Source organism: Thermoascus crustaceus (assembly GCF_041956765.1).
Source record: "Thermoascus crustaceus strain CBS 181.67 unplaced genomic scaffold VTN00scaffold_13, whole genome shotgun sequence".
NCBI classification, from domain to species: domain Eukaryota; kingdom Fungi; phylum Ascomycota; class Eurotiomycetes; order Eurotiales; family Thermoascaceae; genus Thermoascus; species Thermoascus crustaceus.
The window spans coordinates 286,819-314,294 of NW_027192539.1; the positions used below are offsets into that span (position 1 = coordinate 286,819).

General features: G+C 50.4%; 8 protein-coding genes across 8 annotated transcripts; 5 read left to right on the forward strand and 3 right to left on the reverse strand.

The window, feature by feature from the left end:
* Positions 1–319: 319 nt before the first annotated feature.
* Positions 320–1,660, forward strand: VTN00DRAFT_3269 (uncharacterized protein; the record flags this gene model as incomplete). The annotated part of the gene is made up of 2 exons (XM_069429567.1): positions 320–1,352; positions 1,452–1,660. 2 exons carry the CDS (start codon positions 320–322, stop codon positions 1,658–1,660), a joined length of 1,242 nt encoding a protein of 413 aa, XP_069283007.1.
* Positions 1,661–4,568: 2,908 nt separating this feature from the next.
* VTN00DRAFT_3270 (uncharacterized protein) lies at positions 4,569–8,483 on the forward strand (the record flags this gene model as incomplete). The annotated part of the gene is made up of 2 exons (XM_069429569.1): positions 4,569–4,798; positions 4,856–8,483. 2 exons carry the CDS (start codon positions 4,569–4,571, stop codon positions 8,481–8,483), a joined length of 3,858 nt encoding a protein of 1,285 aa, XP_069283008.1.
* A 1,026-nt stretch (positions 8,484–9,509) lies between these two features.
* On the reverse strand, positions 9,510–12,101 carry VTN00DRAFT_3271 (uncharacterized protein; the record flags this gene model as incomplete). The annotated part of the gene is made up of 3 exons (XM_069429570.1): positions 9,510–9,629; positions 9,869–10,965; positions 11,912–12,101. The coding sequence occupies 3 exons, from the start codon at positions 12,099–12,101 to the stop codon at positions 9,510–9,512; spliced, it is 1,407 nt and encodes a 468-aa protein (XP_069283009.1).
* A 477-nt stretch (positions 12,102–12,578) lies between these two features.
* VTN00DRAFT_3272 (uncharacterized protein) lies at positions 12,579–13,274 on the reverse strand (the record flags this gene model as incomplete). Its single annotated transcript, XM_069429571.1, has 2 exons — positions 12,579–12,978; positions 13,042–13,274. 2 exons carry the CDS (start codon positions 13,272–13,274, stop codon positions 12,579–12,581), a joined length of 633 nt encoding a protein of 210 aa, XP_069283010.1.
* A 2,745-nt stretch (positions 13,275–16,019) lies between these two features.
* VTN00DRAFT_3273 (uncharacterized protein) lies at positions 16,020–17,467 on the reverse strand (the record flags this gene model as incomplete). Its single annotated transcript, XM_069429572.1, has 4 exons — positions 16,020–16,141; positions 16,206–16,275; positions 16,348–17,392; positions 17,451–17,467. The coding sequence occupies 4 exons, from the start codon at positions 17,465–17,467 to the stop codon at positions 16,020–16,022; spliced, it is 1,254 nt and encodes a 417-aa protein (XP_069283011.1).
* A 2,752-nt stretch (positions 17,468–20,219) lies between these two features.
* VTN00DRAFT_3274 (uncharacterized protein) lies at positions 20,220–21,338 on the forward strand (the record flags this gene model as incomplete). Its single annotated transcript, XM_069429573.1, has 1 exon — positions 20,220–21,338. The coding sequence occupies one exon, from the start codon at positions 20,220–20,222 to the stop codon at positions 21,336–21,338; it is 1,119 nt and encodes a 372-aa protein (XP_069283012.1).
* Positions 21,339–22,744: 1,406 nt separating this feature from the next.
* VTN00DRAFT_3275 (uncharacterized protein) lies at positions 22,745–24,254 on the forward strand (the record flags this gene model as incomplete). The annotated part of the gene is made up of 3 exons (XM_069429574.1): positions 22,745–23,414; positions 23,507–23,640; positions 23,706–24,254. The coding sequence occupies 3 exons, from the start codon at positions 22,745–22,747 to the stop codon at positions 24,252–24,254; spliced, it is 1,353 nt and encodes a 450-aa protein (XP_069283013.1).
* Positions 24,255–25,016: 762 nt separating this feature from the next.
* Positions 25,017–27,369, forward strand: VTN00DRAFT_3276 (uncharacterized protein; the record flags this gene model as incomplete). Its single annotated transcript, XM_069429575.1, has 12 exons — positions 25,017–25,325; positions 25,379–25,472; positions 25,535–25,546; positions 25,602–25,789; positions 25,840–25,913; positions 26,123–26,295; positions 26,346–26,419; positions 26,470–26,559; positions 26,622–26,860; positions 26,916–26,980; positions 27,048–27,238; positions 27,298–27,369. 12 exons carry the CDS (start codon positions 25,017–25,019, stop codon positions 27,367–27,369), a joined length of 1,581 nt encoding a protein of 526 aa, XP_069283014.1.
* Between the last annotated feature and the right edge of the window lie 107 nt (positions 27,370–27,476).

The following is a 27,476-nucleotide window of genomic DNA, read 5'->3' on the forward strand; positions in this document are numbered from 1 at the left end:
ATTTCCCGAGCGCTCCTCCTGCCGATGGAAAACCTTATTACTGCTGCACGGAGTTGGTAGGTAGGTAATGTTGACGGCATCGCATCACCATATGGCCACATGGTTCGCATGATATCATACCATACTATACCTCTGCCACCAAAAATGGCTCTTAGATACTGCACTACTATACTTCACGTCCGTGCCTGTTAATCTCCTTCCTCTCTTGGCTCTCTATCTGCGGGTTTACATGATTCACTCTATTATTATGATACTAACTCTCTCTTTACTAATATAAGTACATACATATCTAGATAGGAGAACACAACCGACGAACACCATGACCGACCCCCAAAACGAATCCGCAGCCTGGACCACCTCCCAAACCCAGCCCCAAAACCAGGCCGCCTGGATCACCGGCCCCCGCCAGCGCCCGCTCACCGTCGACGCCGCCCCCTACCCCAAACCGGGCCGGCACCAGCTCGTGATCAAGAACCACGCCGTGGCCGTGAACCCCGTCGACTGGCGCGTCCAGGACAACGGCACCTTCATCCAGAACTACCCCAACATCCTGGGCGAGGACGTCGCGGGCGAGGTCGTCGAGGTCGGCGAGCACAGCGATCGACGCTTCACCAAGGGCGATCGCGTCATCGCGTACCCGCTCGGTCTGCCGCGGGATGATCCCGCCCAGGGCGGGTTCCAGCGGTATACGCTCGTCGAGGAGGTGCTGACGGCGCCCATCCCGGCATCACTGCCGTTCGAGAGGGCCGTCGTGCTTCCACTCGCTGTGTCCACCGCCGCGGCGGGGCTGTTTCAGCCCGAGATGCTTAACCTGGATCTTCCCTCGGCACCGCAGACCGGTGCCGGAACTGGGAAGACGAGAACCATCCTCGTCTGGGGCGCCGCGTCCTCTGTCGGCTCTGCGGCCGTGCAACTGGCCAGGTTATCCTCCCCGGACGTCCGCGTCGTGGCGACCAGCTCGGCCAAGAACTTCGACTTCGTCAAATCCCTGGGCGCGACCGAGGTCGTGGACTACAAGTCCCCGCACGTCATGGCGGACGTGGTCGCCGCGGTGGACCGGGCGCGGGGCGGCGGAGGCGGCGGGGTCGGGGAAGCGACGGGCGCGAGGGCCACGGTGACGAATCGCGGCGGAGGGGGCGCGATGGGCGGGGGTGGACCCGGGGGTGGGGGCGGGGCGAGGGATGTCGGGGTTGACGGGGAACCCGAGGGGAGGGGCTCGTTTGCGGGGGCGTTTGATGCCGTGGGTTCGAGCGCGGAGTGGATGCTCATCATTCAGAAGCTGGGAGGGGGCAGGGTCGTGAGTACGTTGACGCCCTCGGGGGACGTCCCCTCCGGGGTGGAGGCGCGGAGTGGTATGTATATGTATTCATCGATTTATTGCCTACCTAATATATCCCGGATTTTAAGGGATTTGTTTGGTTTTACTGACTGCTGGATGGGCAATGGTGCAGTCTTCGCGGCAACGATAGCGACCAAGCACGCCCACATCGCAGGCACCCTGTGGCGTGAGTTCATCCCGCGCGCCCTGGAGGAGGGAAAGCTGCAGACGAAGCCGGAGCCGTTCATCGTCGGGGAAGGGCTGGAGAAGGTGCAGGAGGGCATCGATGTGCAGAGGAGGGGGGTTTCCGCCAAGAAGGTGGTTGTCAAGTTAACAGCTTAGGGTAGGTAGCTTTCTATGGATCTAATTATAGGTACTACCTATAGGTACCCAGTGCGGTGGGCTTGGCTAATGAAAGCTACTAATTTTTGGCTGTAAGCTAAATTTTTAGGAGGTGCAGATAGAGAGAACCAAAAGAATAACCCTGTTCTGACTCTATAATTGTGGCTGCGTTCAGAATTATATTGCATAGCAAATATAGACGGTGTTAAGTGGAAACTTATGAGGAGCCCATACCTACACATTGAAATGTTTCAAGCAATTCATGATCATGAATTAGTAAGGTATATGAAAGAGAGGAGTGCAAAAATATTCAGATCCTGTCTCAATGCCTGGATAACTCAGGTGCAAATGGCTTCTTCCTCAAATGGCATAGTAGTCTAAATGACTCAGGTTCTCTTAACGTTCTTGATGCCTCTCTTTGTTACGGCACAGCCTAGAGACCATGAGCAGGACAGACGAGGGGGGATCCTATCACGTGACAATGGATCAAAATGATCCATCTGGATTCTTGATCCAACCTGACCTTTGATCCATCTATAGTCATGATCCACCGGATAGGTATTTCCGGGCAGAACTCAGCATGTATATAAGACGCTCCTTAACCATGGGGATTAGGACCCCGTGGTCAACTCAAATAGCAATCTTGATAGCAACATTGCTAGTAACGGCGTATTCATCTATCTCTTTCTCTTGCTTTCTGTCCTCAAGATAAACCCAACGAGCCTTCGCCTAAGAAGTCTTAGGTCTGCCGTTACACTCTTCTACCAACCTAACCTAACCTAGTAGAGCAATTAGGTAGGTAGCAGCCTGTTTGTTAACCTGGATCTCATGCAATCAGGGAAAGTAGGTAGCTTCCTTACCTATTATCATAATAGCTAATTAAAAAAAGGCTCTTCAAGGTCCTCAGACCTCTGGAATCATAAAAAGATTCAGTCTGACTGAAATAGTAAGCCATTAGACAAAAAAGCCTATCTAACCTACCTACCTACCTCCCTAACCAGCTAGTCAAATCGGCGGTTATGAAGACAGGGGGGGATCTTAAAATTCATCGATCTTGGGAGAGAGTTTTCCATCGTAGCATAAAGAGCCTGAGGAAGCTTGCATAGCCTGTATGTAGATTTGGAGGGCGCTGGAGATGAGATTCTCATAGAATGGACATGTTGGATCACATAACATTACTGAATTTTGTATATGGAACCTTTTGAATCAGAATAATCATTCAGATAACGTATTCAACTACAAGAAACCGTTAGGGGCGTGTTATCTAAATATAGGTCCTAATAGGGACTTTAGGGGGAAAAAAAGTGATTTCACTCGCAACGCGAAGCAGGAAAGGAGGCAGGCATGTAGGTTGCTTTCTTGAACAAAATGACCTTGGCCAAGTTTTATTTATGCTGGCTGTGAAGGTATATGCCCCTGTACTGTACTGTACCTTGACTACCTATGCAATAACAGTCAGTCTAAGCTGCATGTATGCAAGCAAGTCGTGAATTCCCCTTAGCTGATTTCCATCTGCCTCATGTACTAGCATACCTGAAACGAAAGACTCCCCACCCCTTTCTTAGTAGTCCTGTATACAGGAACCGATTTCAAATCCATGGATGTTGAAACGACGAGCCATCTCCAACTTCTTTTATCGTGTCGCTTATATCATTATTTCGGAAGGATGTTTCACTTGTAATGTGTATGAAGAGAAAGATTCAACAGCAATTAACGTAACTGTGGATAGTCGCCCATATATCAATATAGGTATTATTCTGAAAAGTGAAAGTGGGTTTTCCACATCAACGAGATGATACAGACCCAGATGACTGCTGTCGTCGAGGCCGCGGAGCCGACGACGACGAACCTGACTCGACCGACGAGCCATCATCATCGTCGTTCTCGTCGAGTAAAAAGCTCAGCCACTCATGACGCCACATCTCCGATTCATCCAGTCTTACTCCATCCACGAAGAAAGTCCAGGAGGAGATGTTTCGGGTGGCTTGTTCGGAATGCTCCTCCTCCATCTCCTCTCCTAAACCTCAAGAAGGCTTCTCGCATCTTCGCAGCCGCTGCAGCCAGTTGCTGAGAAATGTTTGCCAGGAGGTAGATAGTATCTTGGGGAGCAATGACGATGATAATGACAGCACTCTGATTGCATGCTGAAGAGATACAAGGTTCTTGCTGGTTGACTGTCTGGGTGGAGCTTGTTTTGCCTTTGACGATGTGATACCAGAATCGCGTAGGGTGTGCCCGTCCTGCCCTTGCTAGATCTAGGCAGCGTACACTAGCCCGTGGTTATAGGTAGCATGTAATCGAACTTCGAAAGTAGCATCCTAGAGATTTACAAGCCTAAAGGGAGCGTACGGGCTCAGCGGCGGTCGCTGGTAGACTTGCGATTCGGAGGTAGCTGGGTAATGCATAATGACGGCTCCTTCTCTTCTGCCGGTATTTCTTATAAAAATAATATTCTGCCTGCATACCGAATATAAGTAACACAGCACCGCTATGAAGTGAGGTTGGAGAGGAGCTCTGGAGTGTCGTTGCGCTGGCCAATCAGAAGCACGGGCGAGGACGAGCTCACGCGTGCGCGACCGCGTGGGGACCGAGAGCCATCCGCGGCCTCATTTGCTTGCCGCTTTCTTCACCTCCACAGCTCGACCTTCACTGCTGGGTGTACGCTCCCTGCAAAGCCTGCTGGCTCCCCTCACCCTCTGACACTTCCTCTAACACACCGTTCTTTCCTTGATCTTTACTGCTTCTCTCCATTTCCAGCTTTCCTACATACCAGATCCGACCTACGGAGAGCTACGAGACCACACCGCTGCGAGCAAATCGACATTCCTGATTGATCATGCCCCTCTTCATGCCGCACCAATCGACCTTCTCGACCTGACCTGCCTCTCAATCGATTGTATCGCCCAACATGGTCTTGCTCCGCCTCACCGTTAAAGTTCTCCCCCGGGAGCAGCTCCCCTCCGCCTCCGCGACTTTCTTCCGCTCCATCCTCGGGGACCGCAAGGAGGATGCGGACACTTCAGCGGCGGGGAAGCCCGCTACTTTCCTGCTCGTGCTGCGAAACCCGGAGGAGGTCACGCTTGGTGGGCTGGCGGGAATGATCCAGCAGAAGTGGAGGAAGTTGAGGCCGGATGCTGAGTAAGTCTACACCCTGGGATACCTGTGGGCAAGCTGGGTTTCGAGCTGACGGTAAAGACCCCTTGAGATCAAGAAGCTTCTGGACGACGAACATGACGACGACCTCGACGCCGATCTCACTGTCGCAGACGTCTTCGTCGACAATGGCAAGGCCCTCGCGGACGGTCTCGACCAGCGCGCCACCGTCCGCGTCGTACAGAAACCTGCACCCTATGCACCTGTGCGCTTCCCCTCCGTCGCCCAGGACTGGAACGCTGCCGCGCAGGAGTACGAGCGCAAGAAGCAGGCCGAAGAGCGGGCCAAGCTGGCCGTACCCAAATTTCCGCCGATCGAGGAGGTGGAGGAGGAGCCGCGGGTTTCTTTCTCGGGCGAGCCGTATAGCAAACTGAACGGTGGTGTTGGTGTGGTGGACTCAGTCCTGCCGTACAGTGATGTGCCAGTTCGCTCTGTTGAGAGGGATGAGGAGATGCTGCCGCCGCCCAACTGGGGCCGCGAGCCTTCTCCTGTCCTGGTCCACGATTCGCAGGAGAATGAAGTTGAGGCGACACCGCAGTCGCAGATGAAGAGGACCGCAAGTAGGGAGTTGGGCGGCTCTCCCACGCCGGTTCCGCCGCCGTCGAAGGCTAGACGTCTCTCCAAGGAACAGAGCACCAGGGCCCAGTCAGCATCGGAATCTCGATCTACATCCAAGTCGCAGTCTACATCGGATGAAAAGAAGCGCAAGTCTCTGCCACAGGAAACGGAGCCCAAATCTACATCGGAGGCGGGAGAACCAGCTGAACCTTTGCCAGAGAGCGAGGAACAATCAGCTTCGCTATCGGAGGAGAATCAGCCAGAGACTCTGTCAGAGCAGCCTGGACCTCCATCCGAAGCAGAGAAGCAGACGGACTCTCTGGAGGAAGAGAAGCAAACCGAGACTTCGTTGGAGGAGGAGCAGCCTAAGTCTGCGTCCAAGACAAAGAAGCAACCCGAGTCTGCATCAGAGCCCGAAAAGCAGCCTCAGAAGGAACCGTCCGTTGCGCCAGAACGGCAGAATGGCCTGGATGTCGAGATGACCGATGTCGAACCTGATCCCCCGCAACCCCAGTCCAAAGAGCCAACCACAAAAGAGCCCTCCATCTCGCGCGACTCTCCTGCCGTTGTCATCGACAACACTGCGACAGGCTCCTGGAACGACCAGATTTTGAATGCCGTGACCCGCAAAAGAAAGAAGAGCAGCGAGAAGCTTCCACCGAAGAAAGAGCCTCGCTTGGAGCTGACCAGCAGTCCTTCATCCGTCAGGTCTAAGAGTGAAGACCACGCGAAGGCGAAGGATGCTAAGCGGAGAGCTTCTGCTACTGAACCAGACACTGCTACAGCTGAGCCCGAGACCTCTACTGCTGAGCCGGCTTCCACTGCTGAAACCCAGGTTGGTACTCCATCACCACTACGAAGACGCGAAAGAGCACCCTCCTACTCGGGCCCTCAAAGACGCCTCAGCTTCGGCGAGAAAGATGCCTCCAAACCAGGCTTGGGACTAGGCATTACAAAGAGCCCGCCACGGAAGCAGCAGGTTATGTTGGACTTTCAGCTGAACTCGTCCCAGGACACCGCAAAACACGGCGAGGACGATCCTTTTGCTACCACGCCCCTCTTTCCCAGCAGCGCGCAGCATCAGCCATCAAGCCAGCAAACCGATGCTACTCCCACCGCCCAGACTCCGGCCCTCGACAAGCTCAAGAAACTTCCATCTGCACTGCGCAGCAGCAAGAAGGATTCGCCTTTCGACAAAAGTCAGGAACGTCGGTCCGTCTCTTTTGCGGCGGAGGATACTGTCGCTACACCAGCCCCGGCACCTCGGAACAAGAGCAAGAAGTCTACGCTTTCGTCTAATCTCACCTCGACCCCGGACTCCGCGCGCCCGACGGGCACCATGGTCTTCCCTACCAACGTCCCCAAGGAGCGTCTGGAGCAGTACATGAACGAGGCTGCGCAGAAGGTGCAGAAGGTCGAGGATGAGAGGAAGGAGTGGGATCAGAGGATCGAGACGGCGACGAAGGAGAACGCTGACCCAGAATACATCCGTCTCCTGCGCGAAGCGTACCACACCTGGGAGGACATCGTGGGCCTGGAGAAGAGCACAAAGAAGGACGATATGCGTAGGGCAAACAGAATGCGGCAGAAGCTTGCCAACAAGAGGAAAAACCTTGAAGAGATGGAGGCTTCGATGAAGGCTTCTTTTGAGGAACAGGGTGCCGAGAAGGCCGTTGAAACCGAAGCGCCAAGTTTGCAGAAGAAGTCTAAGAAGAAATCCCAGAAAAAGACTGAGGGTCAAACTGTTCCTGAGGATAAGGTATCCGAGAAGGATGCAGAGAAAAAGAGTTCGGAGAAGACCTCTCAAAAGGCCCCTTCATCGAAGGGTAAGAATTCGAAGAGAGCATCTACTGGTGCGTCAGAGACGGAACAGGCTGCAGCTACGCCAGAGACTGCGAGGTCAGATCATGCTCCACCGAAGGTCAACGGAGTGAACGGAGTTCAGTCGTCGCAGCCGTCAGATGATGGCTACTTGCCTTCGACCGAGAAAGTCCGTTCGATGGAGGAGACACGGAAGAGTACTTCCTCGAATGAGACTGCAGCTGCTGTTGAGAATCCTACACAGAAGAAGTCCGAGTCCAAGAGGAAGAGCACGTCCTCGAATGAGCCCGCGACAGCTACGCAGAGCACACAGGAGATTATACAGATCGACTCTTCCGACGAGTCCGACAAGGAGAACGGGTCATCAAACAAGCCTGCTCCACCTGCGTGCAACACCCGTAGGCAGGCATCTTCGAATTCCAGGAAGAATACGTCATCTAACCAGACTGCAACAACTGCCGTGCGGAACATCACACGGATCGAAGAGCCTTCAGACGCGTCCACCGAGCCGGCGACTGAGTCGGATGATGAGTCAGAGAAGCCATCCGACCACTCGCCTTCAGGGGACGACAATGCGTCGTCTGAGGAGGAGAATGCTCCGGAAATCAGCAAGGCGGAGATGCTTGAACGGCTGCCATCCGCCTCTGTGTCACGGACTGCATCATCGTCTGCCAACCCGTCTACGCAAAAACAGGACGCGAAGAAGGCTACATCGGACAACGATTCATCCTCTTCAGAGTCTGAAAGCGAGGACTCAGACGACGGCATAGACGCCCTGCTCGAGAAGAAAACGCAGAAGCCGAACGGCGTGCACGCCGCCTCATTCGATGGCCCCGCCAGCAGAACCAGCACACCGGTCAGTCTGAACGGCGGCCACGGCCCAACCAAACCATCTTCCTTCTCCTTCTCGTCCTCCCAGCCGACAAGCTTCCAGCTCACCTCCTTCTCCCAGGCAAACGGCACCAACGGTGTCAACGGCGCCAGCACCCGCGCAGACCGCGCGACCCTCAAAAGCATTCTGCACGACCAGCGCACCGAACTCGCGCAGAAAGCCGCCGCTGCCTCGAAGCCCAAGCCCGCTGAACCAGTCAAGCCGGAACGGAAGCACGTCTTCTCTCCGCCGGATAGCAGTGAGGAGGAAGAAGAGGACAGCAGTAGCCAGAGCGATAGCGAGGACGAGACGGCTCCGAGTGACGCTGAACGCGGAGATATCATGCCGACTGGGAAGGAGAAGAAGATTAAGAGGCCGTTGGTGGGTCGCGTTGGTCGCGTTGGTCGTGTTGCGCGGTAGATTCATACTTGTCCACTGAGTGAGGTAGGTGGACTCCGGACGGGGTTATGTGATGCGACGCGATGCGATGCGGGTTTTTATTTTTGACGCGTTTCAGCGATTGTCTGGTCTGGATGGCTCGTTATGTCATGTCATCTTCCTTTTTCTTGTGTTTTTGTCTTCACCGTTTGGAAGGAAGTTGGGGCATAACCCACAGGTACTGTACCTCGGCCTTGTGTTATAGAGAGATACCGATGTGTACGCATCGTATCGCATCGGTTGAGTTTGTTGTTGATATTGGTTCATGTAATTGTCTAGTTTCTTTCCTCTTTTTATGTCTGTTGTTGGCGCTGTTGGGAAGGAATGAGGGTGTCTTGTCTTGTCTCGCCTTCTCTCGTCTTATCTTCTCAGGAGACTTGGCGACACGATATGAGGATGAGATGAATGAAGATAAGATCGCTTTGATTGTTGGCTTTGTGAGGTGAGGAAGTCATGACTCTAATCAATCGAGTTCGATTTCCATCTTCATTTCGGGCTCGTTACTGTATTGTATGTATGAATGAATCTATTCTATTCCATCTTGAATCGGTGTCATGCCTGTTTGTGGATGTAGTCTGTCTTACTATGCTGCTACATAAATGAATACCTAGTGGAAACTTTCAATACTGGCCTACTAGCCTATACAAATTAGGTACATAAAGCTATATCTGTCAGTTACCTACCCAATACTTACCTTATAAGCCTGGTGTCGCTGTTAGGTAGGTAGGTAACTACCTAGGCAATTGATTGATATAGAGTAGAGTCTCAAGCCTCAACATGGGAGGAAGGAGGAGAGGCTTGTCTGGATATTGTTAATACTGCCACAGCGCCCAGTTTTGGAGGCGGAGGAGCCTGGATTCAGTATGATATGGCGTGATCGGATTATTATGAGAGAGTTTCCTGGATTCCATGAAACGATTCAGGCGCATCGAAGATGGTATTCAGCACAGAATCCATGGTGGGATACTGCGTCCTCGACCACGTTCGAAGGTCACAGTTATGGCAAATCTAATCAACCGAATCAAAGGAGTCAGCAATCGTCACTTTCCCGTGGCCGGGGTCGTCGTTTTCGTCCTTCCGGACACCGATCGTGAAATGAAAGGGAGAGTAGGTGAGATGAGAAATGTTCTATTTTATTTTTATTTCTATTATGAGAAAAAAATGGAAAGGGTATAAGATTCAAGATATTCGAATCAAGGTCTTTTTTCTGGGTCTTTTGTTCCGTTCGTGCTTCATCTAAGTGACCTTGACATATTTCATATTCGCATCGTCATTCATCATTCATCAATACATTGATCATATCATACTTCCTCAATGCTCCGTCGTACTTCTGCTTACCATTCCTACTTACTTGCCTGCTCACATACCTTCCCCCTAGGAGAAACGGATAGAAACCCCTCCGGCACCCCCTCCCCCTCGCCATCAACTTCAACTAACCACCCAAACCGATCCTCGACCCTTCCTGTCTGAATCCCCTGCAGGAGTCGCAATAACCGTACACAAATGGGCCCACCTCCCTCCCCATCTTCCCCGACATCGAAACCGAACTTCTCGTCCTTCGATTTCATAGTTATGCTTCGGATGGGGACTAACCCTGCCGCTGTCCCTGCGGCCATTACCTCTGAGAACTGGCTGAGTTCGGAGTACGGAATCAGTCTCTTCTCCACGTTGTAGTTTAGGAGCTGGTGACCAATGGTGCAGATCGAGGATGAGGTTACTGAGTCGATGATGTTGTTGCTATCTGGTACCACTAGTGTCACTTTTCTAGGGTTATTCTTGTCCTGCTGGACACCGATGAATCCACTTGTTGAGAATTCTTCGATCTCAGACCTCGTCTGACTATCCAGATGTAACGTGATCCCGAACCCCTCCCGCCTCGCAAGCTCGCTGTGTCGTAACACGGGCGCATAGTTCCCGCCCACTTTCCCAGACCCAGTCCCGCGCGGCGCCGCGCGGTCGAAGGATTCGAGGATGAGTGCGTCGACAGGGTTCAGGCCGTGGTAGGCGCCGACGGGGGTGACGAAGATGGTGAAGGTGTATGATGAGGGCGGGGTGAGGCCGAGGTGGGGGGTTGTGGAGAAGAGGAGGGGGCGGATGTACAGGGCTGGGACGCCCTGTCCCGTGGTGGAGGTAGACGCAGGCGGGACATATTCTGCATTCACGGCCACAGCGAGTTTCACGCATTGAATGAATAGCTCCTCTGGCACGGGAGGGATGGAGACTGTTTCTGCGGAGTGGGCAAGGCGGCGGGCGTTGAGGTTGGGGCGGAAGATGGTGATTCTTTCTTTACTGTTGTTGGAGTTGCTGCCGGCATGCCGAAATGCTTTGAGCCCTTCATAGGCTTGCTGACCGTAGTTGAGGCCCGCAGAGAGACCGTGGATGGAGAGGTAGGGGGATGAGACGAAGCGGGGAGGTGACCAGGTATGTGTGTCGGGGGAGAAATGGGATTCGATGTGGCCGTTTACTGTAGTAATCAATGGGTTAGCACTACATATGGAGTACAAGTAAGAGTATAGAAGGCATATTGCAAAGAGTAAATTATGGAGACTAGCAGGAAGTTGGAGGAGATTACATAGTTTTCGATAGAGCGGAGAGAGAGAGAAAATACATGCCTTCGCGGACTTTGAACCCAACGTTGTTCCAGTCTAAGGCGGGAAGGGTATCTTGTTAGCAGGGTGGATTGCGCTTATTGCTATCATTTGAATAACAGAGAGAAATGCTAGGTGCAGCGGCTAGTCACCAATTGTGTCCACAGGAGGGGGTGGGAATGAAGATGAAGATGCCATGTTCGACAGTGGTGATCTCGAAGCCTTAAACGGTACTGTACAGAACTTCGCGTCTGTCACGATTGATCTCCCTCAGAAAGGAGTGTTGGGTGCAGTGTAACGAAGAAATTGAAAATGGAGAAAGGATAAAAAGACTGTGATGGTTTAAAGAAAAGGTGTAGGACTTCTGTCCTTGAGAGCTGACTCAGGCTGAGCACAATAGTCCAGGATGAGGTCGAACTGACCAGGGTGCGTACAGTAAGCGCTGACAAATAGCTCCACACCCGATAGCCAGAACCCCGCAGAAAATTCATGGATGAGGAATACACAAAAACAAGGGATTTGAAGATGACTGGAAAGATGAGGTGAGATGAATCGAAGAAGAGGGAGAGACGAGCAAGAGTTAGGGCTAGGCAGGTCACATGCCAAAAGCTGCAGGCGGCCTCCATCCATCGACAGGACAACGAAGATACGACCAACGTGCCGCGCGACAACAAAATTATGATTGCTAGTTAATTCCAGTCAGTCATTGCTTTTTCTCCTCCGGGTTAATCGGCAGGATTCTGGTATGTGTCCCGTTGCAGTGCGGAATCATTATCCACATGTCTTCGATGAACAGATCGGTCGTCAGCGTGGTTATCTCACACGGATTCAGAACATCTTGAGCCCCAAACTGGGCAGCATACTCTGCTATTGCGTCTGCCATCACATTGCCTGGCACTTGAGCATGTCCTGGGACCCAGCGCAGAAGAACCGGCACCCCCAGCTGCTCGAGAACACGTACCCGTGCGAGCATCTTCGTTGCATACTCACAAGCGAGCGACCTGGGAGCCATGTCGCGGTGCCTACCGTCTCGAATAGTCTTGAGCGCGGTCTGCGAATCTTAAAATATAACAGTCTGCTTCTGGTACATGCTGCTCATCATCGCGACATCACGTGCCGCTGAAATCGCACACAGCTCCGCATCGAGGGAGTCCACTGGGAGCGAACACTTCATCAGCATTTTGCACTGGTGTAGGTGTATCCCGAGCGCGCTCCATCTATTGGACTCGTTACACAACACCAGCGCCGGAATTGTACGGGGTTCTTGAGCCGTCGACCCAGAAGACTCGTTGTTCCTGTCGTTCGGCATCCTGGTCTGGCTGTGATCGATGTCCGTACTCCAATGCGTACGTCAGTGCCACTTCTCCTGACCAGATCAAGATTTTGAGGTTGTTTGGGAGTTCATTTCCTGGGGGGAGGAACGGATTCTTCTGGCCGGGTATGGCGCTCTGAAGTCCGAGCTGGCTAGGTGCCGACGGGATTGCAGTGTTTACTGCTGGGTAAGGAGGAGACTGACAAGCTGATGTCTCTCGTTTGGATTCTGGCTGTGATTGCTCTGATTCTGGTTCTGATTTGAAGGCGCAAGAGCAGTTCCGCTGCCCGAAGCTGTCGAATTTGTCTCAGCATTCTGCATCAATACCTTCTTCCGCTCTCTCAGTCTCTTCTTCCTGTTTGGTCGCTTTATCTTTTGCTGCCCAAAGACACGATTTGCTGCGGAGAGATGCTCGGTAATCTGCTGCACTTGCTCTTGAGTGATCTCAAAACCCTTCGTGCTCACCACGAGGCTGTCCAGGACTTTCTTTGCCTGCCATCGTAGCTTCTCTGGCGTAAGTTCGGTCGTGGCTTCACCGTCTTTCTCCTCTTGCTCTTGCTGCTGCTCAGCTTCATGGCTTTGTTCAGGGACAGAAACAAGTTCGGGCTCGAGCGGGGCCGCAGGTAATGGTGCCAGTTACAGTGCAGGTGCAAGCTGAGGCGGCTCAGGATGCTGCACCTCTTCCTCGCAGGGGCCGGGGACATCAACATCGCCATCCAACTCGACAGGATCGGACTCGAGGAGGATTCGCGTTTTGACGCGTTTCCAAGCGTCGTATACCGCCTTTTCCTCCTCGATCTCTTGTCTCCAGATCTCTTCGAGGTCCTCGAGGACTGTTCGGTAGAGCTCGTCGATATCGTCAACTTGATCCATCTTGTCCGTGTGGAAGCAGGGTAGTGTGGTGTAGTGGTTATGGTGGGATGGGATGAGATGTGTTCTAGTTGCAGCAATACTGGGATATGTGTTGACGTGAGAGAATGACAGTGAAGGAGAAGACGTGAATGAGGACAGACATGATGGGTTTTGTGTCTGGCGTGTTGAGACAGGGAAGAACAGGTATTGGGGGGCAAGGATTTTAATGCGGATGCCCTTCACCATCGGGTGCTGTTTGTGTGCTGAGAATTTCTTCTGATTTGTTGTGAAGTGAAGAGAAGTAGATGGAAAATCACACGCACGGACAGGAAGGGTAAACCCCATGTTTTTTGAATCTGACTGCGTGCTGTCTGCCTTCAAAAATGGAGCGGTAGATTCCTTTGCAAGGACGGTCTCAAGGTAGACAGTAGAGGATGTCCATATATAAATAAAGTAAATGGAATACTATCCAAAATGTCTTTTGTCTGTTTACAGAGTTATATGTATATCCCAGATGTTTGGAACACTTAGATGTAACCATTGCAATCCTGCCGGGAATTAGCCACAGAGGAAAGTTTAGGTATTGTGGAACACATCCACGGACCTTCTAATGGAGTTGTTGGTAGTTTCCACATAGCTACCAGTCTTCCTTTCCCGGACCTTGGTAAAGTGTGCCACCAGAACACAAAATTAAGCCTAGTTCGAACCGCACGTTTAACGCACTCAACGTCTGTCGTAAGTCAGGTTCTCTGTAACCATATACATACCTAGCTACGAATATATCTGGTTTCTCCGTTCTAGTTTATTACTTTTGATACGAAATGAGGAATTGTAATAACTAGAGTCCACTGTGCTACCAGAAAGAAGATTTGGTGGCAGCCTAACGAATATGAAGCTTGGAGCTCTCCTTTCTATTACGGTCGATATAGTGTTTTAAGTCACGAGAGTTAGGTTACAGAGATGTGCAGACTTAGGGAGTTCTCTGTCCAGCTTTACTTAAGCTGCGACTTTTACGGGTTTTTTGCTCCTTTCTGCGCTTGGGCCTCAGATAGGTAGCTCATTCAAAAACAAGGCGTTACTGTCTCTCTCTTCCACCACGTCCTCTGGGTCGCTTATATTATACGGAGAGATCCTGTCTGGGAGAAATCTATATCGAGAATATCAAATCTATCTGGGGGACGCCGGACACAATTGAACCTAACACAATCACGATCTCGAAGGAGATGTCCGCCAATGTCCCCCAGTGAATGCCGAGGGTGAAATTTTTAGGGAGTTTCTCATCGCACATTATGTTGCAATTTCCCTCGATGCGGCCAAAGAACCTTACTTTCACAACTTCCACCTCTTCTTTGTGGCACTTGTGTCTCGAGAACCTTTAAACGAGTGCGGGCTCTGGAAGATTTTGTGTTTTCATATCTTGTATCTGCAGCCTCAGTTCTCTTTTGACGAGTGCTCAGTGGTCTATTATTGGCCATCTGTTCAATACCTATTAATACAACAGTCCAGAATCAACCTTCCCCGTCATTTCTCACCTCTCAAATATTTCTTTCCTCGCATTGTTGAGACCGAATCATGGCTCCAAGGACGGAGAAGCAGGATCAGCAAAAGCTAAATCTCAATACCGTTGCGTCCACACTCATCAATCCCACCCTTCAATCGAAGTCACCTTCAGCCGGGACTGACAATAACCAACCCAAGATACCACCAACAACACCAAAGTCGCAAAAGAGACCAAGAAGCGCCACAGAGCCAGATACAGACAATCGTATCCCCACAAGAGGATTCGACGCACCAGCGACAATCAATTGCGTCGTACATCCCTCCTCGTCATCATCGTCTTGCGGATCTAGTGGATCTCGTCAGTGTTCGACTTCAACTTCAAATTCAACCGCAGCTACTACCGCCGAAGAAAGATTTCCAGCTCCGAAAACCTTGGCTGAGTGTCATACTTCTCTGAATTTAGAGCTATAGATAGGAAAATCACGCCCTCAGTGATCAGCTTCTTGGAGGGCCTCACGAAGAAGAGTTTGGATGAGAGGTTCCCGGTTAGGGTTACTGGCCAGCGAACTTGTGTATCTTTTTCTGCGTCGAAGTTGTCAATTGCTTCTTACCGGGAGAGAGTGATCATGGTCTGCGTTCGACGGGATCATCACCTGAATCCTCTAAGCGGGCTGGATATACTGCGTGTTTGTGGGGGGGGGGGGGGGGCGACTGCGTGTCTTTAAGCAATCTGAAGAGGTCTAAGGTTAATACGAGATGTTGAGCAAACTCGGCCAGACCCGGTATAATTCGACGTGGATTTGGATCAGGCTGATGAGGGTTCGATGTTGGAACACGTCGGAAATTGGAACAGATGGATACGGATAGGTGAGAAGGAAAGGAGGGGCTTGGTGGAGAATTTGGGCTAGGTTTGGTGCTGGGACGTATTTGAATCTTGGTAGCTTGTATAAGGTTGTCATGTTCCATCTTTGGTCTGTTTCTAGCTATCAATAAACTTCACCCCGTAACCTAATCCTAAAATACACCCCTCTAAAAAAACATTTTGGTTGGTGACGACAGTTAATCCGAACTCTAGTATCTACCGCTGAACGTAGCCTTGATGATGAACGGATGAATTCCATTTGGACATTTGCCTGTAGCTTTTGATCCACGGAAAGATACCTCGGGCCCCGTGGTGCCAGAGAGGCGCCCGGGTATATTGTCCTGCTGAGACTTTATATCACCATGTCGAACACACCTTCCTGAGCGGACGCATGAAGGGCTAAACTACGGGTGCTGCTGCTTCTCCAGTTTGCGTCCAAACTCTGTTACCAGGCATACTTTCAGCCCACCAGGGATGCCGTGCTTTGAGAATCTCCGGTAGTCTTCGGAGATGTTTTCGAACTCGTCTGGAAGCATCACATTAGATCAAACACTGAGATGGAATAACTAGCCAGGGAGCTCCGGACCAACCTTCGAATGTAAACATCCAGGACGGATCATATTTCCCTTGGATGACCAGGTCTAGAAGGAAGGGATGATACTAGACAATGCTCAGCTCGGTCCTCATAGACCAATCAAGAATAACGAGTCGAGACAAATCCATGACTCTTACCTTTTGGGCCATCAATTGGCCCCCTCGAATTGTGAGCGACTTTTCCATCAACATTCCCGTTGGGAAGTCGTGCGTGCTGAAGAAGAAATCTCCGATCAAGGCCACATTTCCGCACTTCCTCGTCGCCTTTAAGATGGCAGATATCGTGTCACCGCTGTCTCTCTCCACCCTGAGGCTCCGCATCGTGGCATGTGGTGCCTTATTGGTACTGCGGAACCCGCTAGCTTCAATGCCGCGGTCGAGGCCATGCGGCTGGATCGACAGGATGTAGTCTGCAACATCCGGATGCGTTGACACGTCCACCGGGATCATCCCAAATCTTTCTGCAATCTTGAGACGCTCAGGGTCTTTGTCCACCGCATACACCTTGCTGGCTCCGCGCAGTTTTGACAGCAGCTGGATGGAAAGGCCGACGGGTCCGCAGCCCCAGACGCCCACTACGTCTCCTTGACGCACTTCTGCCAGTTCGCATCCATGCCATGCTGTTGTCGTCACGTCCGCGAGGCCGAGAAGCTTCTTTGCTGGGATGTCCTTCGGTGCTTTGACACAGGTCAAATCAGCATTGGGCACCCGACAGTATTCTGCCTGGTCTCCGGCGTAGCCTCCCAGCAGGCCTGTGTAGCCAAAGATGCCGGAGAGACGGTGACCATAGACTCTCTCCAGGTCCCTTGACGGATTGGTCCGGTCGCAGTACGAGTACTCTTTTCGGGCGCAGTACTCGCACTGCCCGCATGCGATGATCGGGAGAATGATGACTCGGTCTCCCGGCCTCAGCTTTTGGACCTTATCTCCGACCTCCTCGACAATACCGATGGCTTCGTGGCCCATGATATCGCCTTTCTTCATGGCCTCGTCGAGTTCCCCTTCATATATGTGGAGGTCGGAGCCGCAGATCGTGCAGTGCGTCACATGTACGATGGCATCACCAGGATCGGTGACCATGGGCCTAGAAACGGTACCAATCTCGATAGTTCTATTGCCCATCCACATTGCCGCTTTCATCTTCTCGGTCGGGTGCGGCTTGTAGGCCGTGCTGACAACGGGGCTTTTGGTTGTTAGCCTTGTCTGGTTTATTTTCGGTGTATGGGGACGTCTCAACTGACCTCTCTACTTGCGCCATATCTATAATTAATGAGGAATTTCTCAACAGAAGGATCCTGGAACGTCAAGAAGTGTACTGCTCGTGGAGTCGTTCTTGGAGGCTATCGAAGCATAAATGCCAGCACTGAGAACGAGCGAATTGTTGATTTTAACAGATGAATAAGAAAATGAGCAATGATATCATTGTTTCCATTGTCTTGAAAATGACTGCTGTTTGCAGAGCATCATTGTGCTGTCACGGGGGAATACTTACAGTAAGCTACAGTCACAGCCGGTGATAATTCGTCGCTCGTTGAAAAGCTTAAATCCTGCCGGTCCCGACGCCGTGGTTAAGTGTGGTCACCAGGATATCAGCCCGAGAGGATGGAAACGCAGTTCCATTGTCATGGATACATTTGCTGGTCATGATGTCCAAATAGTTGTTATTTTCGTCAGATGATGCTGCAACTGAGTCTTTAGCGGAGTTGACTACCGCGGAGTATGCTTCCGAAAGTCAATCGGACTTCGGGGGTGATGGAATACTGGTCTTATCTTCGGTCAACCCGGTTGATTTCGTGTCTGTATACTAGATGTCAATTTAGCTGGGGGGTGGATATAAAAAGAAAAGAAGCTCCAAGCATCGATTAGCTCCTCATAAATAACCCAATGACTCCGTTCACGATGTCAGGAATTGGCTGGCTAGCAGCCCTGATAAGTAGCTAAGCAAAGTAAGCAAATTCTAATCGATTATGAGACCTGAGATCAATGCTATGTAGGTGGTTCCTGAATTCCAGCACTCCGATCATTCCGTCGCCCACTCAGCCGGTCATGTCGGCACCACAGAACACTCTGAAGCATCGGAACATATTCCTAGCGTTTTCAATAGTGCATCATATGCCTCAGCAGGACGTACAGGAAGCGGGGAACTATAGGCATCTGAAATGCTATCTGGCGGACTTGGAAGTAACTGCCGGTGGTGAATTGTGATGTCGGATATATACAACAGGCGTGACATCACATGATAAGCGTTGAGAATCAATGCTGGTGGTAATGATGATGTCCATTGCCAGTATATTTACCAATGTTCAAAGGTTCCCTTTTGAAATAGCTTAATGATAAATTGCCGTGTAAGGATCAATTCACAGTAAGAGATATCGATGAGACTGTTCCCAAGTGGCCCCTTGCTACTCCGGGGGTGGCTAAGCCATTGACCCCGGCAGCGCCAAGCCCGCATCACGTGGTGGAATCAACATCCGCAAGATTTCTCGCCATTATTTAATGAGCTTGATAATAGTGTTGTGACTTATTGAGAAGCCAGCATGGAATCGTGATTAATTGCTATGGGAGAAGGAGGCGGAACTCTATAAGATGATGATGATATTATTATTATGAGCTTGCTTGCTTGAGAGAGGATTCTAACTGTTTACACGAACGTGGAATAACATAGACACGCGAGAGGCTAGGCCTAATTGGGTAGGAGGGCATATCTTCCACAATTGTGCATTTCCCCCGCAAGCACAGGATGAGGATTATTGCATCTCTCGTACTCCGTACTACGACATTGAACCGCTGAAGAGCGAGGACCGTGCTACTTTTCCCCCGTCATGTGGGGATTGGAGACTCCAGGTCGCTGCATCCGACGCGGTCCAAGATCGGCCTAGAAGGATCGTCCGGCAAAGCGAAGACGCCACAGCAGGTGATGGTGATATTTTCACGCATCGGAGAAACCAGACGACATGGGCGAGAAAAAAAGGAGGTACTGGAGATCCGCGAGTTGAAGAACTCAAGCAGATAAGGACTTCATGGATTCAGGAAAACCGTCAAGTCAACCAAGACTTTGAGCCTTTGACGCTCATATCTACAATCATACTGGGCGGCCGAGGAGCCGCTGGGAACACGCTTAATCACGGAAGGGAATGCACGGTAACATACCGTCGGAAAACTACCCGCTACGAGAACCGAGTATCCATCCGACCCGAGTGAGACGCCCACTGAAGCTTCTGTCTAGGTACCACCACGCCGATGAAATAACGCACCTCCGGGATCGCAGCGCCCGTTGCTTCACGTTCTATGTGAAGTGTAGCCAGGACATGGATTTCCAACCTCGCATGCAACAATGACAAGGCAGAAATCCCGACGTGAAGTTCTTTCAACGTCAAATGAACAGCTCCCCGATCTCAAAATCAAATTGGGTAACACGCAATGATTCTCGAGACGAAGGGAGTAAATTCTTCCTCAGCTTGAGTGATATCGTCCGATCTTGGCGGATGTAACATGAAACATTCGACAGGACATGGCCACGTGCAGCGCATGCTCCAGAATACTCCGCTCGGCACTCGGAACACTAACACGGCAACACGGGCCTCTTGGCTGGCTTGAATCGGAGATCTCTAGCCGTATGGGGTAGCTTCCGATTCCTCTCCGCCGCTTCGTCTGTGTTCGGCACGGCCCAGAACGGAGTTCATATGGAACGTTGCCAGAATCGGAAATAGATCTGCAAGCTTTGATCTCGTCCGACGGTTGGAGGGACACGATGACACTATGAGATCCTAGGACAGCTAATAATCGACCGAGGAATTTTGTGGAGATAGTCCGACCTTTCTTAAAAGGTCACGGCGTTTTTATCGACGCGGCGCTGTCGAATGTGGAGGAAATTAAGATTTGCGCGCGGAAAGATTGCTTGTTATCCATACATCACGATATTTAAGAGGCTACCGCCACCTCGAAAGCTGGAGGAATGTCTTTACAGTAACAGGTCGAGGTTGACGTTTGGGAAGTCTCTACTTGCAATCATGGGGTTTTCCTTAAGAATTCGCTCGTTCATTTTCATTGCCCTCTGGAACATTCTGTTGGGAAATGTCCAAGCAGCTGTTAATTCTTCGGTTTCTTCCTCGGACACCCCGCCCGTGATCACAAAGGACACCCCCGAAAATGATCCCAACTACAAGGCCCCATTGTTCCCCCTTCTCGGCTTCGAACCGTACGCGAACAACCCCATAATGTCGCCTAATCCTGCCAACAATTGGGAGTCTGCCTATCTCTACAACCCCAGTGCGATCGTGTTGGACGACAAAGTGTTTCTGCTTTACAGAGCGCAGAACAAGACCAAGACCTCGAGCATTGGCCTCGCCTGGTCAAGCGATGGCTACCACTTCACTCGCTACAACAAGCCTATCCTCGAAGGCACGGAATGGTACGAGCACATTGGTGGCTGCGAGGATCCCCGCGTTGTGCGTATTGATGGCACTTTCTACCTGACATACACTGGATACGACAACACCACTGCGCGACTGTGTCTCGCAACCTCCACGGACCTGGTGCACTGGGAAAAGCATGGCCCGTTGTTCCCAGACTTCACCGACCTCTGGTTCAACTGGCAAAACCCCCAGAACAATGCCGTTGTGCGAAAGGGCTGGAGCAAGAGCGGAGCGATCATCCCGGAGCGTCAGCCGAACGGGTACTACTACATGCATTTCGGTGATTCTCGCTGGTTCACCGCCAACTCGACGGATCTTATCCACTGGCAGACTACCAACATTGGTGGAACTCCGTTTGCGCAGCCCTTGACCGTCTGGGAGCAAGGTCTTATCGAGCCGGGCCCTCCACCTATCAAGACCCGTGACGGAAAATGGCTGCAGATCTACAATGGTCAGGCTACCGGTCCTGGCGGCTACAAGCCAACGGCGTATGGTACTGGAGAGATGCTGCTTGACCCTGTCAACTCCCCCGACGCCCCACTGGCACGGCTGGAGCGCCCGGTCTTGGAGCCCTCGGCCAAGACGGATATCGAAGGACAGGTTGACAATGTCGTCTTCAGTGAGGGTCTGGTTCAGTTTAAAGGAAAGTGGTTCCTCTACTACGGATCCGGAGACTCCTACCTTTCCGTTGCCACTGCTCCGGTCCAGCCATAAGCTGGAGGTCCTTTCTTTTGAAGAACTCCTTACAGCGGCTAGTCTGGAAACCTTAGCGCTGGTTACAATTTTTGATTGTATATATTTTCGAGTTGTAAGTGGCAGTTGCTCTTCATCGCTAGAAGGTGAAAGAAAATAAAAATTTTTGTTAAAGGCTTTTGCAACTCTCATTATATTGTACCCTTGTCCTTTGTAGTTTCAACCCATCTGAGTTGTAGAGAGAGACACTACTTGGCTAGGCGAATCCTGGATAGTATATCACAGTACAGTTTCTATATGGGTTTATGAATAGTGTTCTGGATTTCCTGATGGAGCCGTTGGGACGAACTGTGGTGTAAGAAGTATGATGTTCATATATGTGTAGTTCGCCGTCATGCTAAACCCTCTTAAGTCTAAGCATGTGGACACTAGATGTAATAATGTGCCCTAACCCAGGCGGCGAATATGGTTTTAAGACATATTCGCTGATCCAGCTAAGTGCAAAGGTTCGCATCCATGGAGTGAACAGACGGATACTTTACCTAAGCGAGAAAAGTCCCCGATCTACCTACAGCAGCAGTGTTAGCGATTTGAACAAGAACCAGGAACCATCGGACGCCTATCCTTTGATTAATTCTCCATTCACATTAGAAACTGTCCTCATTTAGAGACGTGGCCAGTATCCGGGCGTCATATACCTAACGCAGGACAACGCTTCCGGGATTGTTTAAGTATTGGTTGGGTGTCCATCTCGCGCTGGGAGTTGACTAGGTTATCTGCTGAACAGTTGATAGCTATTTCCCGTGTACATAGTAAGTTCGAAAACACCTCGACGAAATATCTTTACCAAACTCAGAAAGGGGCCATGCTAGAAATGGAGATTCCGGTTATAATGAGGGCTTACACTGACTCTCATGCGATCGACATGCAGTGCGATTGCATCTCTAATTATGTCGGGAGCCAGATCCACAGCCTGCTGCTGCTTCCCCTCCGTACAGACAATTATCCTGACAACATGATCATGCCACCAATAGTCATAGACTGCATATTAGAGAACCGAGCGGGGTATCTAGATAGCTGAGGTACGTGGATTGACCCATGAATAGTACCTTCCTGCATCCTGTTTCGGCATGGTCCCGAATGATCCATGGCTGTTTCCGACTTATGTATCCGTGAGTCTCGCTCGCCCAGTATATATTACGTCCAGCCATCTCTTCCATCTCTCACTAGTTTTCTTCATTTTACTCATCACTCGTCAATATACACTTCTACTGCCTTAATGTTTTGCTCCTTCTGTTTTGTGTATTACCACCTGGTATCCAGCCTGCAGTTCTACTGTATACATATTGCTATTTCTTATTTTATATTCTATCATTTTTGACCAGAAATCACGAACAATGGACGACTGTTTCATTCGTTCCAATTCCATGCCAGAGCTTTTCCACATCTCATCACGCTGGATCTCTCTACTACCTAAGCATACAGACGCAATTCTAGCTGGGGAGCTGGCAAGACGCGACGGTGATTTCACAAACCTGCTTTCCCCGTCGACGGCTTCGGAATTCCTCAATCGGAAACTGTGCCAGATTGACTTAAACCGAGATATACTGCGGAAATTCACAGACGCAATACGTAATCTCTTCGAAGCGGGAAAGGTGGCAGCTGAAGAACACGAGAAGACCATCGATGCCGTTCAGAAGCAGACCTGGGAGTTCGACCGCGAGTACTTGATCCTGACGCGCCAGCGCAAGTTTGTCGAAGAGGATTTGCATGAGCTTTTTCAGCTTCAGGATTATGGTGTCCGGGATTTTGTGACGACGTATAGATCGCTCCTTGCGCCGAAGCTCGACTCTAGGATATATCACCAGCGGAAGAATTGTGATGACGACATAGCCTTCCAGAGAAGAGTCACCAAATATTACAATGCTTACCGCGGCAAAGGTGATGATGAAGACGAGGTCTGGTGCCATCTAGGTGGTTTCTGGCAAAGTGGCCGATGGCTCAGGACTGTTCATATTGTGCCAAAGCAGTTCCGGTCTGAGCAGTTGTCGTATATCTTTGGTGTTCGTGATGCGGATCTCGACGATGTAAGGAATGGTGAGTACTGTTCCTTCTTCTATAACTCAGTCTTCTCAGGTATGTGATATTTAGCAGTAAAATAGGAATTACCTTGGAATTCTTGTATGCAGACGCCTTGAATACCGGTGAAATCGTCTTTGTCCCCGTCCCGCAGGAAAGCGGGAAGCGACTTGAGTGGAAATGTGTTGTGCTCAATAGGCGGGCAGTCAATGTTGAGGGTGAAAGCTCCCACAACACGTGGAAGGTAAGTCCAAATTCATGTAACGGTATTATCAGCTGTTATTCTCATGTTCTGATTGGAGCGACTAGATCATTGACGGTAGGACCCTGAAATTCCTCAACGACAACCGACCCGCTGCTCGATATTTCTATTTCCGCTTCATCATGACCTACTTCTACCACAAGGAAAGAGGAACGTACCCAGACTGGGTCACGGCTGTTGAATCGACTGATAACCCCTTGTGGCCTGCTTCCGTCTCTGGTCCTTATCTCCACGGTTCCATACTTGAGACTCTAGCTATGAAAGCGTCTAGGAAACCCTGCTTTTATCTCTTTCGGAGAATGTCATTTTATGAAATTGAAGGATGTCCCAATAAATGCTGCGAGGCCGAAGAGGAGCTGGCAGATGCGCTCCGTCTTGATGTTTACAGTGACATTGAGCGGGAGAAACAGGTAGAAGAGATTATGTATGATGCGCAGTTGAGCGATGATGACTCATACTTCGCATTGGACTGCAAGAGGTTGCCAGATGAGGAAGATAATAATGCCCCCGAGAAAGATGCTAATGGAAATTCTGATGACGAGACAGTGACGGGGCAGCTGCAGAAGGAATTGGATTTCGATTTGATGATCGGATGATTTCTATATTTGCGAGTTATTGTTCAGCTTTACCAAATTTCGTTTTATGCTACATTTGAGTGCGCCTGATGTTTGACATTCTAGACACTAGTGGACCAGCAATTCTCATATTAACTAGTCAGTAGTGTGATACCCTTCGAGGTCATATTATTGACACTGGCTGATCAAATGTAGGTAGTTGATTGGTGTAGAATAATTTTCTGAATCTGCCACTTCAGCGTCAGCAGTAGCGATAGTAGAAATATGGCTATCATCTATATGCTACGTCTCGCAATTCTTAATATATCACGCAATTTCTATTTTACGGCGATACTACAAATAGACACGTCACATATCGGATATACCCGACTGAAAAACATTATACGGTGAAAGATAGATATCGCAAAAGGCGGGGTCCACGTGTATGGCCGGGGTGCGTTGTAAAATATTTCGAGTGTTTCGACCGAAATTACGTGCTCTGCCCTAACTAAGCAACCTCGCCAAACACCACCTAGACCCAACATCACAATTCCCAAACGTCGCACCACTTTAAAACGAATGGAGAAGCTAGATATGCATCGCACCATATGGCGCTGGGATGCCACCATAGATAAATACCACCTTTGCTTCTTTGCGACCAAGCTCCGGCCAAGATCTGGAAAGGGTGTCGGGATGGTTCCGATAAGCAAATACACCGGGTATATAAGAGAAAGATCCCTTGCACAGGGTGCATCGTTGGTAAGATAATATCGAGTGCTCGATTCATTTCCCCGTCTGTCAATCATGTCGGTCCCAGCTGATCCGTGGAAAGGTCGTCTCGATACCGTGACGGAGATCGGGGATAGCGCCGCGGACTCTCCTAGCGTGCAGACCACTGGAGAAGAAGATACATCCTCGACCCGGGTTCAGAGTGTGGGGTATAGTTCCTCTGAAAATATCTTCGCCGATCCAGAGGTTGCTGCCCACTATGCGCGATTATATGAGAAGGCCCACTATGAATGCCGTCATGTGTTTGATCCGAAGCTTGAGTGGACTCCGCAAGAGGAGAGGAGACTTGTGCGAAAGCTGGACAGGCATGTCTGTTTATGGGCTGTGAGTGGGGGTGCAGAATTGAGAACGATGATGGTTGCTGAATAGGATGTTAGTGTATCATGTTCTTCGCCCTGCAGGTTGATCGAAAGAATCTGGGTCAGGCGGTGTCGGACAATATGTTGGACCAGCTAGGTCTGACAACGAATGGTACGTTTTTGAACGAGATAACCGTCTTTTTATATGGATGAATGTTGCTAATCTCCTCCTAGATTACAATTATGGTAAATAGTAATACACATGCGGACTACCGCGTGCGATGATTGATCTTGTCTGCAGGAAATACGATATTTTTGATCTCCTTTCTATTAGCGGAACTCCCGTCTCAGCTCGTTTCGAAAAAGCTGGGCCCGGATCGATGGATTCCCACACAGATAACGCTCTGGTCCATCGTTGCGATGTGCCAGGTTGCGCTTACAGGGAAATCGACCTTTTATGCGACGCGTTCTCTTCTTGGTCTTCTGGAGGTTGGCACTTGGGATATCCAACTTCATGGTACTGGATCTAACAAGAATAGGGCGGCTTCATCCCAGATCTCGTGCTCTGGCTATCTTATTTTTACACGAGTCGTGAGCTCCCTATCCGCTTAAGGTATGTAGTGTCTGTCTTGAGGCTTAATATTCATCGAAAAGGTTGTATGCTAATAGCGTAGCTTTTTCTGGGCAACCTTAAGTGTCACAGGGATCATCACCTCTTTGCTAGCGTTCGCCCTTCTCCACCTTGATGGTGTTCATGGAATAGCCGGATGGAGGTAATTTCCCTACTCCTTTTTCTTCGATACTTCTGACGATCATATTTAGGTGGTTATTCCTAATTGAGGGCATAATCACTCTATCTGTCGGGATAGCATCATTTTTCCTCATGCCTGCGTCCGCCGTCCAAACGAAGACCTGGTTTCGCCCCAAGGGCTGGTTTACGGATCGCGAGGTTGGCATCGTTGTCAACCGCGTGCTCAGGGATGATCCAACTAAAGGTTCGACTGTTGAAGATATGACATATTGCATCTTACTAAGCTGGATCCAGGTGATATGCACAATCGAATGGCCATTACACCCAAGCGCCTGTGGCAGTCTCTAAAGGATTACGATCTATGGCCTGTAAGAATTTACACTGGGCCTAAGTTTTCGCGGTTCTAACGCGAGAATAGATATACTGCATAGGCTTGATCGGTTACATCCCCCAATCGCCTCCGGACACTTACTTGACGCTTTCACTCAGATCTCTAGGGTTCAGCAAGGTGAGCTTTTTGCGTACCTTCTTATCTACAAATAACAGCTAACTTATGAAAAATCTATAAAGTTCGATGCCAACCTCCTCACAATCCCGAACACCGTTGCCGGTATCGGCACGCTACTGGGGATCACTTGGCTCAGCGAACATGTCAGGGAGCGTACGTTTGTCAGTATGCTCCAGCCTCTCTGGACGCTTCCTTGCATAATTGCGTTGAGATACTGGCCGGGGGCGTTGTCGCAGCCATGGCCTACCTATGCGTTAATCACGGTCCTGTTGAGTTATCCGTATTGTCATGCTATTGTTGTGTAAGTCTCTCCTAAAGTATCCACACAGTACGTGGCATCGCTGACACATATCCAGTGCCTGGGCATCAACGAACTCCGGCTCTGTCCGGACTAGGACTATATCTGCGGCAGTATACAATAGTAAAAGCCTTTTCTCTCTCTGTCTCTCTACTGGTTATTCAATCTTCCCAGACTAACTCTTTCATAGTGATGGTCCAACTAGGCAACGTCATCTCCGCCAATATCTACCGCGCCGACGACGCCCCGCTCTACCATCGCGGAAACACCAGCCTCATGATCATCAACTTCCTCATTCTGGGTGTCTTTCTCAGCACGAAGCTGTATTATGTATTGAGGAACAAGTGGAAGGCTAGGAAGTGGGATGCTATGACTGATGAGGTAGGTTCCTGTCGTGAATATGCCGTCTGTTGCACTTTCACTGATGTTGAGTGTTGTAGGAGAAGAAGGACTATATCCAAAACACAAAGGATAAGGGAAATAAGAGGTTGGATTTTAGATTCGTCCATTAGAGATATACACCATACCGCCTGGAGACTCTGAGCAGAATCTCTCATCACACACTTCGTCCGGGAGAGGTCGACATTGGTAAGGGAGTTAAGTTAGACACAGTAAATAT